Source organism: Leucopleurus acutus (assembly GCF_964270905.1).
Source record: "Leucopleurus acutus genome assembly, chromosome: 16".
NCBI lineage: Eukaryota > Metazoa > Chordata > Mammalia > Artiodactyla > Delphinidae > Leucopleurus > Leucopleurus acutus.
The window spans coordinates 61,505,754-61,517,081 of NC_139158.1; the positions used below are offsets into that span (position 1 = coordinate 61,505,754).

The window sequence follows — 11,328 nt, forward strand, 5'->3', positions numbered from 1 at the left end:
ACTGTATACAGAAGGCCACTGGTTCAGCACTGGCACTCAGACGGCAGATCCCTGAGATGCTGATGACTCTACCTCATGAAGGCCCGGGGTCAGGGACGTGGAGAGCAGTGGCCAGTTAGTGGGTGTGGGAGGCTACAGGCTAAAGGTAAATAAAACTGGCCGTGAAGCTGAGCACCAGATTGCAGGGAGCCTCAGGCCTCACGGGCAGACCCTCTTGGATGCTCCGGCCGCCGCAGTAGTAAAGGAGGCTCCACCGTAGGTCTAGGGCTTTGGTTCCCAGTGCCTGAGCCCCAGCCCCAGAAGTCTTGACTGGATAGAATACACCGCAGGGCGTCAGGAGCAGGGCCTCTGGAGTCAGACTGCCTGGGTTTGAACCTCTGCTCCACCCTTAACTGACTGTGTGAAGTTGGGGTATGGGGTATTTAACGTTACTGGGCTTCTGTCCTCTTCTTGAAAAGGGGTAGTGACAGTCCTTCCCATCTAGGCCTGTAGTGAGGATTGGGTGAGATGATTGATTCATGTGGAGACGAGCACCCACCGCCCCTAAGACTCAGTTAAAGCTTACCCACCACTCTGGACAGTTTGGGTTGAGGCCCAGACCTACGTGTTTAGTAAAACTTTTATTTGATCATTCCTATTCACCAAATGCTTATTAAACACTACTGTGCTCTGAGTGCTGGGAACACATCAGTGAGCAGGACCTGATCCTCCCAAGAGCTTATGTCTGTGGGGGTAACAACAGCACATGATTATGAACACGGATGAGGGCGAGGACGGTGCGGTTCAGGGATCTAAAAGGACAGAGAGCAGGAGGCTTGCCTAGTCTGGGGGTCAGGGAATGCTTTCTGGAAGGGTTTGTCCTTGAGCTGAGTCCTACAGGACAGGGAGGGCTTGAGAACCTCTAGTCGGGGAGCCCTGATGGGGCAGGTGGGAGCTCTCCCTAGATGCAGCTCCCCAGCCTGGTCTCTCTTGCTTCCAGACGGCGACATTGTACCCTGGCGTGGTTTTTGGCATCTGCTTCGTATTGAATTGCTTCATCTGGGGAAAGCACTCATCAGGGGCGGTAAGTGCCCTCCCCAGCAAGGGAGGGCCAGCTGTGCTCAGGCCCATTCCTGCAGGTCACTTCCTGCTGCTTCCTTCCCTTTTCTAAAGCCCCAGAGGGCTGGCCACGGTTTCTCCATCCCTATGCATCCATCTGTCTTGCCCTTCCTGTGGGCTCTTTCAGACAGCTGACCAAAGCTCACTTCTCTAAAGGGAGATTTCCACAGTCCAGGGGCCAACTGGGGAATTTCCCTCGTCTCAACCAAGGGAAAGCTGCTTGGTATGACTTGATGAGGTCAGTCTCCCAAAACAACGCTCTCCTCCTAGTGTCCCTGCCCCGAGCTCAGCACCAGCCCCGCGTGAGGACTGTGGACTCAGCTGGGGGTGGGGAGATGGTCTTATGGGTTAGCTGCGGGAGAGGTGGGGCAGGTGTTTGCCATCCCGGCCTCAGCGGAGAGAACGGCCTTCCCTCCACTGGCAGGTGCCCGCAGAAGGTGCTTGGGTGAGGCTTGCAGTCCGGGCTGCCGGAGGACTGGGTCCTTCCCAGCGGTGCAGGGAGCTGCCCTCAGGAAAGACAGGGTCATGCTCTTCCTCTCACTTCCTCTTTTTTATACCTGTCTCCCTTCTCTCTCTCAACATTTTTCTCCCAGTTACCAGCTGCTCACTATAAACACTCATTGCAGAAATTTTAGAAAGGAAACGTGCCCCCTGCAATGGAAGCGCAGAGTCCTAACCACTGGACTGCCAGGGAATTCCCTGTTTTTGCAGTCTTTTAACCTCTTTTTAGATATATTTAAAATGGAATAATGTAATCGTAAAATTATAAACTAATAGCAAACATTTTTATAGTGCTTACTTTGGAATAAGTATCGTTCTGAACACTTTACAAAGATTAATTCATTTCTTCCATTTTGTGTGAGTTGTAAAAACCTCAGACTGTGCAGAGGGGAATTTAAAAAAAAATGAAAAATCAATTCCAAAGCCCCATACTCCATCTGAGGAAGTGCTGTTAACTTTTTGGTGTAGGCCTCTCCAGGCATGTATGCATATAAGTATTGGGGTGTTTTTATTAAAATGGAGTTCTCTACATACAGTTTTATATCCTGCTTTTTTCACTTCGTGGTATATTGTGGTGTTTTCATTGAGCGAAATTGGGAACGCACTATTTGTGCACTTCTGTATTTTCCCCTTCGTTTTCACTTAACAGACCACACGCAATTTCTCTTCATTCCGGCCCTTCCTCTCCCCTTCATGCTCTCAGCCCCTCCTTCCTTGTTCTTTCCCCACGTCCTCCCTGGTGACAAGCTCCTGTAGGATGCCGTGGTTCCTTCACTTCATGGCTCAACTGGCCCTCCATCTGCCCTCTGCTTTTCCCAGGGCTGGGGTCAGCCCCAGGACAGTCTGGCCAGGAGCCCTGTGGGGGGGCGTGTCTGCAGGAGCTTCCCCACCATGGTGGTCCTGCTGTGCCCTTCCTGCCCTGGGACCCAGAAGGTCCCCCCTCCCCCTGCACGACCCCAGCCTGGGCTTCAGGGCTTGTGGAGCCTCACGGTGCTGTGCCCACAGGTGCCCTTCCCCACCATGGTGGCCCTGCTATGCATGTGGTTCGGAATCTCCCTGCCCCTTGTCTACCTGGGTTACTACTTCGGCTTCCGCAAGCAGCCATATGACAACCCTGTGCGCACCAACCAGATTCCCCGGCAGATCCCTGAGCAGCGGTGGTACATGAACCGATTCGTGGGGTGAGTCTCCGGCAAGGGCCGGGCGGGGGCTTCTGGAGTAGGCAAGGCCAACGTTCCCCTGAGCCATCTCCTTGGAAAGACATGGACGGGGTACCCTCCCCCTGTGGGGGCTATGACAGGTGCTCCTGCAGCCCCGGCTGGCTCTAGTAGACTTCCTGAAAGCTTAGCTTCACTCCAAGATAGAGAGGACCAAGTTGTAGCCAGACTCGGTGTTGGCCAGGGAAGGGGTGGAGTGGAAAGGTGCAGGGTGACAGGTAAAGACTACCTTGGACCTTGGGCAAGTCGCACCACCTCTCTGTACTTCAGTTTTCCCATCTATAAAATGGGGAGAATGATGCCCACCTCTTGAGAGGCTATAATGGTACAAAAGCACGCCGAAAGATTTAGACCCACCGAACAGTGTAAGCATTCTCACTCTTGCTGGCTCAGGAGGGAGCCCGAAGCTTCCAGTGGCCCAGGTCTCCCAGCAGTGTTAACCCTCCCGTTCTCTGCAGCATTCTCATGGCTGGGATCCTGCCCTTTGGCGCCATGTTCATCGAGCTTTTCTTCATCTTCAGTGTGAGTACTGCCACTTGCTCCCCACCCCTCACCTTCACCCACACTAGCCTAGTCCCTACCCCTCCGCTTAGGTGCTCTGCCTCTTACCGCCTGTGACATTTCAGACAGACCTTTTAGCCTCTCAGAGCCCCCATTCTTTGCCCTAAAATAGGGTAACAGTCCTGCCTCTCGGGACAGCTTGGAAGGGTACGTGAGATGTGCCACATGTACGGGTCTGGTGTGGGAAGGGCTCAGTAAACAGAAGCTGCTTTGGCTGCTTTAACAGTATTGCAGTCAGTCACCACCATTATTAATATCATTGTTGCGTCTGCTTTGACTTCTGGGTCCCTACGTGTCTTTACCTAAGTTACTCAAAACTCCTAGGAAAGTGGGGGGATGATGCCTAATTCCCAGGATCATCATGAGGCTGGAACGTGATAACGTCTATAAAAGGCACAGCGCCTGGCATTCAGGAAATGCTTGTTAACTCGTAGCTGCTGTTCTAATGATGATTACTCCTCTCCCAGGCATGCCAAGATGAAAGTTGGCAGAACAGTTCTTCAGAGCCATCTAAGTCCAGCTGACCCAGCTCAGCGCCTAGCATGGAGGGAGGGTCTTGCAATAAGTCAGTGCTGGACAAGCATCCACTCCTCTGGAGTGGCCCAGCCTGTCCCTACTGAGACCCCCTCGCCCACCCAGCCCTGCCTAGGACGGGTTGGCTGCCTGGGCAGGGAGTCTCCATCTGTTCTGTTTGTGTGACACTGGGCCAATCACCAGCGTCTCTGAACCTTGACTTCTTTCACTGTAAAATGCCGTGCTTTCATAGGCTGACACGTGGTGTTGTACGTAAAGCACGTAACGCTATGCCTGGCACGTGGTGAGCTCCCCCAGGTAGTGGCGGCTGCCGTGTAATTTTGATTGGGGTGGGATTCGTTATTTTCCGCAAGCTGCTGGGTTCAGGCGGGGGCCACCCGTGTCAGGATCAGCCATGCCCCAGCCCCTCCCTAGGAACCCTTTGCTCCAGGGAGGAGAGACCAGTCAGCCACGAGCCAGGCTCACAGGCCCCAGTGGTGTCATGATGGTGTCTCCATTCCTGCCAGTCCTGACTAAGGGATGGAGTTCCCGAGCACAAGCAGGGAATGCCAGGGGAGTGGGGGCAGGCTACCTGAAGGCCGGCTGCGGTATATCCACAGGCAATCTGGGAGAATCAGTTCTATTACCTTTTCGGCTTCCTGTTCCTCGTCTTCATCATCCTGGTGGTGTCCTGTTCGCAAATCAGCATCGTCATGGTATACTTCCAGCTGTGTGCAGAGGTGAGGGGAATGGGGCCAGCAGTTTGGGGTGGGGGCAGCTGGGTCCAGTATTGAATTGGATCAGTGAGGCCGTCTGGGTTTCTCATGTGGTCCTGCCGCTTCTGGCCATGAGGTCTTGGGCAAGTACATCACTTCCCCTTGCCAAGCCTCCATTTGTTCAGCTGTAGACTAGAGTTAATGATCCCTACCTCACTGCATAGTCTTGCGGGGAAGTCACCACGACCTAACGACAGTAGACTCGTCAGTACTGAGTCCACTCCAGTAGTGGTTTCTTCAACAGCTGATGCAGTTTGGGTGACCTGCCCTCCATCTGGGGACTAGCTCTTGTTGGGCAAAACAAGGGCTCTGGGACAGACAGCCTGAGCTGAAACGCTGGCTCCTCTGTTAGTAGCTCTGGATCTTGGGCAGTCGTTTAACCTCCGTGTGCCTTCCGGGCCTAACTCACAGGGCTGCTGCGAAGACTCAATGAGCTGATTCACATAGAGCACTTAGAACAATATGTGGCACGTGGTGAGCGTTTGCTCAAGAAATGCTAATGTTAATAATGTTCTTTTGTTGTTGCTGATTTTTTTTAATTGAGATATAATTTATAAACAGTAAAGTTCACCCTTTTTAAGCTACAGTTCTGTAAGTTTTTAGAGATGCCTACAGTTGTGTAACCACCATCACAGTCAAGGTATAAAAAGCTTCGCATCACCCCAAATATTACAGTTCTTACCCAGGGTCTTTAGTTCCTCAGGCAGCTCTGAAACTTGGGGAAGAGGTTCTGCCTGGAGACAGCTATGACCCTTCTCTGTTTCCTCCTCAGGATTACCGCTGGTGGTGGAGGAATTTCCTAGTCTCCGGGGGATCTGCATTCTATGTCCTGGTCTATGCCATCTTTTATTTTGTTAACAAGGTACCACCCTGCATGAGGGAGCCCCCCAGCCCTTTCAGGGCAGGATTGTGGCGGGGAGGGTGCTGGGGAAAAACCCTAAGTGTCTAAGTCTTACTTTTCTGCCAAGAATGAGGAGGACCAAAGTCATCCTAGAACTGTTACTGCTCTTAGAACATAATCTTTTTAGGAAAGAGAGTATGTTTGGGTGACAAAAGCCTTCAGGATAAATGACAATGAGAATGTTGTATGCAAAACCTGTGAGATGCAACCAAAGCAGAACTTAAAGGGAGTATATCACCTTACAGTGCTTTTAAGAGGAAATAAGAGAGACTAATACAGTGTTCACCTCAAGATGACAGAAGAAAAAAAAAAAGAACAGTAACTTGAAAGAATGAAAGTAAATGAGAAGAGTTAGTAAAGGTAGAAGCAGAAACTGCTGAAGTAGGCTTTAGCGCCCAGAGTTAGAGGCTCGGCCATACTCACAGAGCCCACTGTCCCCAGAGAGCGGCGGAAGAGTAGGGACACAAACAGGTCCCCATGGCAGGCTTATTAGATTTGTGTGTAACACAAACCAGATGGGCCATTGAGGAGTCTGGGGTCGCTCTGGCGGACCCCATGTTACCTCTGGAGCTTACGCTGAAGACAGTTTTACCCGCTGTACTTTGGGTATCCAGGACCCCAAACCGAGAAGTCCTCTGCTTATAACCAGGGTGTATTCCCAAACTAGAGGCATAGGTCAGCTGGGTGAAGCTTGGAATTCCCTTTCCCAAAAATGTCAGGTTGGAAAGGACTGTCCAGATATTTGAGTGCGGTGCCACACCCCTGCTTCCAGTTTGCTGACTGCCCTCTTCTCCAGCGATCCCAACAAGTGATCATCCAGCTCAGGGGTCAGCCAACTGTAAGCCCATGGGCCAGCAGGCCTGCTTCTGTAAACAAAGTTTTATTGGCACACAGCCACGCTTGTTCATTTACATATTGTCAAGGCTGTTTTTACACTACAGTGGCAGAGTGGAGTAGTTTTGACAGAGGCCACGTGGCCTAAACTATTTATAATCTGGTCCTTTAAGAAAAAGCTCGCTGACCTCTGCCCTGGCACATCCAGCAACAGAAGACACTCCCTCCTGATGCTCCCATTCTCTTTGGATAGCTCCTGTCATTATCAAGGCCTTCCTTAAGTCACACTGAAATCTGCCTCCCTGTAAATTCCATCTTCAGACCACAGTCTTGTTCCTGGAATCCTGCAGAACAAATCTAATTTCCCTTCTCTACAGCCCTTATTAATCAGAACTATTTTGAATGGAAAGTGACCAAAACCAGTCCCAGCTGGCTTAAGCAAAAAAGAGAATGTTTTGGCTGATATAAGTTTCATAAGAAGTTGGAGTTCTAGCTTCAGGCTTGGTTAGATCCAGCAGCTCAGATGGTATCAGGGCTCTGTGTTTATTCCTCAGCTCTGTGTGTGTTTTCTTGGCTTCAATCTGTAGGCAGGATCTTTCCGCAAATAGAAGGATGACCAGTAGCAGCCCTAGAGTCTCCTTTTCTCAGCTTTGCAGCTCTAGAACTAAAAGAACATCTTTCTTCTATCATTATGTTATAAATCCCAGGGAAGACACTCATTGGCCCAGGCTACATGCCATCCCTCACTGTTCCTCATGTCCAGTAGGATGGCATACTCTGATTGACTAGCTTAGGTTTTGTATTAGGGCCGACAGCCCCAATAGGACCACAGAGTAGGGAGTGGGTACCCGAGACACCAGGAAGAAGGAAGACAGGAGCCAGTGTTGGGCAAGCCAAACCTGCTACCATAGCCGCCTACACAAGGGTCACATTTCAGCCTCCTGCCCTTCCTGCCTGTGGCCCAGCCTTTCTTCTCTGCTCTAAAAACCTCCTCCAGCCCCAGAGCCCTGTCTGTAAAATGGTGGCCTTGGCCTGTCTGAACTCTAAGGAACTTTCCAGCGCTGCCTTTTTGCCTCATCCCTTTCCTGGTTTTACCACTGGATTTACCAGTGCCCTGTTTCCCCCCTCACCTTCACCCCATCTTCAGCCGTAAGAAAGCTCATAAAAGGAGACATAGGCAGTTGAGCTGGAAAACATGGCCTTCACCCCTAGTTTGAGGACATTTGACTTCAGGGAGACGGTCTCAAACAGTGACCCTTATTGTTTTCTTCTGGGCTCCTGGCATTTTGTGGCCATTTGTCTTCCCATGAGCCCTAGAACAGGCCCCACTCAGGCCCTGGTGGGCTGGGCAGGTCTTGATACCAAGGTCCTAGATTAGTTCCACTTGGCCCAGCAAACCCCACCACACCCCAGATTCCCTAGCATCCCTGCCCAGGCCTCAGAACTCTGCAAAGGAGTTCAAATGCTGCAAGATAAAAATCCCCATGAGAGAGTAACGAAAGTGACAGAGCGCACTCAGATGGAGAGGACTGTAGGCTGAGACAGGCTCATGGTCCAGGAGCCCTGGACCCCTCTCTCCTGCCCCCACTTCCTGTGCTCCAGCATCCAGGAGTCTCACTGTACTGTTCTGGGGACTGTGGCGAGTGAAGAAGTGACAGCCATGGCCATTGCTGCCTTTGTCATTCTGGCACTGGCCCCTGAGGTCAGCCCCATCTCCCAGCGAGCTCCCAGGCCCTTCCCCAGGAAGACTCCCACTCCCTCCTACCCCCGCAGGAAATGTCCTGAGTCAATGGATTTGGGCCTTGGGCTCTTAGCCCTCTAGCCCCAGGTTCAAATCCCGGCTCCTTCTGTTTCCCGGCTGTGTAACTGTGCCCCATCTGTAAAGTGGGTTAATAACCTACCATAGTGGTGGTGAGCACCCAAGGCGGTGCACGGGCCCTGGTACTGATGAAGGTCCACCATGACTGTGAGACCCACCTGCCCCTCGCTGCCCACCTGGGGCAGGCCCCTTCCCCTTGCCAGTCTTCAACTTCACCACGAGATCAGTGAGAAGGTGGGGGGACACCCAGTTGGCCACGGCAGGCTGGCACTAAGCGTGTCCCCTCTCTTCTCTCCCCTGCTCATGCCCCAGCTGGACATCGTCGAGTTCATTCCCTCTCTCCTCTACTTTGGCTACACGGCCCTCATGGTCCTGTCCTTCTGGCTTCTCACGGGCACCATCGGCTTCTATGCAGCCTACATGTTTGTCCGCAAGATCTACGCTGCTGTGAAGATAGACTGATGGGGGTGGACCGTGGCCTGGCCCACTCCATCCACGGACAGGAAGCCACCCCGCGTGGGGAACTGCAGGCACGTAAAATAAAATAACTCCTGCTCGTTTGGAATGTAACTCCTGGCACAGTGTTCCTGGATCCTGGGGCTGCATAGGGGGCGGGAGGGCCTATAGATAAATCTTGCATTTTTCTTCATCATCTTATTCCAGTTCTGTTGGGGATGAGTTATTTGTGGGTTGTTTTTCTTCAGTGCTAAGATCCCTCCAGCAGGAACTCTCAGACCTGTTTATTCAGGTTTATTTTTGGTTTGGAGTTTTTTCCTTAGTTTTTTTAACAAATGGATCCAGGATGGATAAACCCATCAAGACACTGGGTTCTGGTCACTGTCTCCACCTCAGTTCCTCAGGGCTGTTGGCCACCCCACGACTAACTGGAAGAGGAAACGCCGGGCCTTCCAGGCTCCAGCGAGATTTCGGAGCCTCTTGCTGCCCGTCCTCGCCATTGATGCCGCGACAAAGCACAGCTCAGCCCGGACACGCATCCTCAGTGCCAACCAGCCTCTTCCAGCCCCTTTTCCTCCCTCTTCTCTCCTCCCCAGCCTCCTCCCCGGGCTGCTCGAGGCGGGGCTTCCCGCCAGGCCTCCGGTCATCTTGTCACTGGGAGCAAGCCCAGGTCTTGGTTGCTACAAGGAAATCCCCTGGAAGTACTGGGCACCAAATGCCCCAGGACGGCAGGAGTTGCCCCTGCTCAGAGCAGTGAGAGTTTTCTGGACCGGAGGAGAGACTTGCAATGAACTGTCTTCGTGCCAAGAAACCCTGGATCCAGGGCCAAGTGTTTCCAGAGCCAAACCAAGCATCCATGTGTGTTTGTCTGGGCTGAGGGTCCTCACCCCGCAGGGGGCTCCTCAGCCCCTCCCTTGTGGGGGTCGCTGCTCTTTGCAGAGTGTGCTAGGGTGGGCCCTCTCCTCCATTTCCAGGGCGGGACAAGGCCTGGAGACCGCAGATCCCCTCCTTTAGGTGGCTGGGAAGAGGCACTCTCCCTGACATCCCCCAGCCTTAGTGCCCATGCACAGCTCTTTTAGCCAGACCCCTCCCCTCCACCTCCTGTCTGAGTTCTTGTCTCCTTTGAGGAACACCCAGAACACTGGTTGCGAGAAGGAAGATGGAAAGTAAGTTCTGTCATTCCTTCCCCGAGTCCCAGGAATAGGCAAGGAGCCTAAGAAGGAGGAGCTGACGTGCAGGCCTGGCTCCCCTGTCAGCGCCCACTCCTCCTAACCCACCCCCCGCCCCCGTGCGTGTCACAAGACGTCTGCTCTTAAGCTGCAAGAGACCAAACCCACCCTGGGGTTAGGGTTCAAGTAGCAGCCACTCACCCTGGCTGCAGCCCCTTGAGGAAGACAAAGCTCAGGATGCTGGCTGAGTTAGGAACACACCACCCTCCCCGCCGCCCTCCCCCCGCACTCTCCCAGCAGCCCTCACCAGCTCCACCAGTCAAACCAGTGATCTTCTCAACCTCGCCTCACAGCGACCCCGCAGTGCCAAGCGGCGTCCACCAAGAATCAGGTTGGAGGAAAGGGAACCCAAGCAGTAGAGTATGATAATGGAGTCTTCTTCATTCGAATCTTGGATTTTTTCCCTAAGAGATTCTCTTTTTGGGGGGAGTGGGGAAACGGACTCCTCATAAAGGGTTCAAACAGCATCGATTTTTCTGACTTTTTAAATCATCATCATCATTATTTTTAATTAAAAGACGCCTGTATGCCTTTTTTTGGTCCAATTGTAAATAAATATGTCATTGTCCTGTTGTCATGTCTCTTGAATCTCTTCAAGGATCTGAGGTGAGACAAATTCCCCAAATGTGTTGAGCTGAGTGGTTTCCCTCAAAGCTCGGTCTCATGTCAAGGCTTTCTAGGGCCCAGGCCACTGCTCTTCCCCTGCCTGGTGCTTGTTCATAGCCTCTGCCATCTGCTTAGCCCCTTGATACTGAATCACTAAGCATGCCCCTCTGGTCCCACAAGTAGGAGATGGTAATCATGTGTGAGCTTTGGTAGCAGTGAAACCTGGCTTTTAAATGATTTCCAGCTCCAGTATTTTGCTGCTAACTCACTTCACCTTTCTGTCATGTAAGACACCTTCAGCTGCAGGCAGTGGAAATGGGTCACACAGCCTAAAGCCCCAAGGAGGATTGACTAGCTCATAAGTCAGCAAGGAAAGGAGTGGTTTGGCTTCAGGTCTGAGTAGATCCAGGGGCACAAAGGATAGCCTTAAGATTCTCCCTGTCTCCACTGTGCTTTTCTCTGTATCGTTTGTCCCATTGTCAACAGTCTTCTTTCCTGTGGGGGAGGCAGGGAGAGCATGGCACAGATCACTCTAGGCTTACATTAGCCAGTTTAGAAAGCCCAGAAGAAAAAGAAAGACATCTTATGTCAGTACACTCAATATTGATAAATCCTAGGAAAGGTCTCTGATGGGCCCGGCTTGGGTTACTGTTCATGCATCTTGGACCAGTCACTACATCCTGGGTGCTAGAGTCCTATTACAGGCTGCATACCCCAAGTGTACTGGATACTGTGAATTTCAGCCCACCAGAGTCACGTGGAATGGGTGATGAGGAAAGAACAGTTAACCACAGTAGGGTATGCACAGCAAACAAAA

General features: G+C 52.1%; 1 protein-coding gene across 1 annotated transcript in view; it reads left to right on the forward strand.

Moving 5' to 3' along the window:
• The window catches only part of TM9SF4 (transmembrane 9 superfamily member 4), a 56,535-nt gene extending 46,065 nt beyond the window's left edge, over nt 1-10,470 (forward strand). The window contains exons 13-18 of the mRNA XM_082856892.1: nt 980-1,063; nt 2,605-2,780; nt 3,275-3,338; nt 4,511-4,630; nt 5,439-5,528; nt 8,533-10,470. Coding sequence (XP_082713018.1) covers nt 980-1,063; nt 2,605-2,780; nt 3,275-3,338; nt 4,511-4,630; nt 5,439-5,528; nt 8,533-8,682 — 684 coding nt within the window. The 3' untranslated portion in view covers nt 8,683-10,470. The remainder of the gene's footprint in view (nt 1-979; nt 1,064-2,604; nt 2,781-3,274; nt 3,339-4,510; nt 4,631-5,438; nt 5,529-8,532) is intronic.
• Nucleotides 10,471-11,328: the final 858 nt, after the last annotated feature.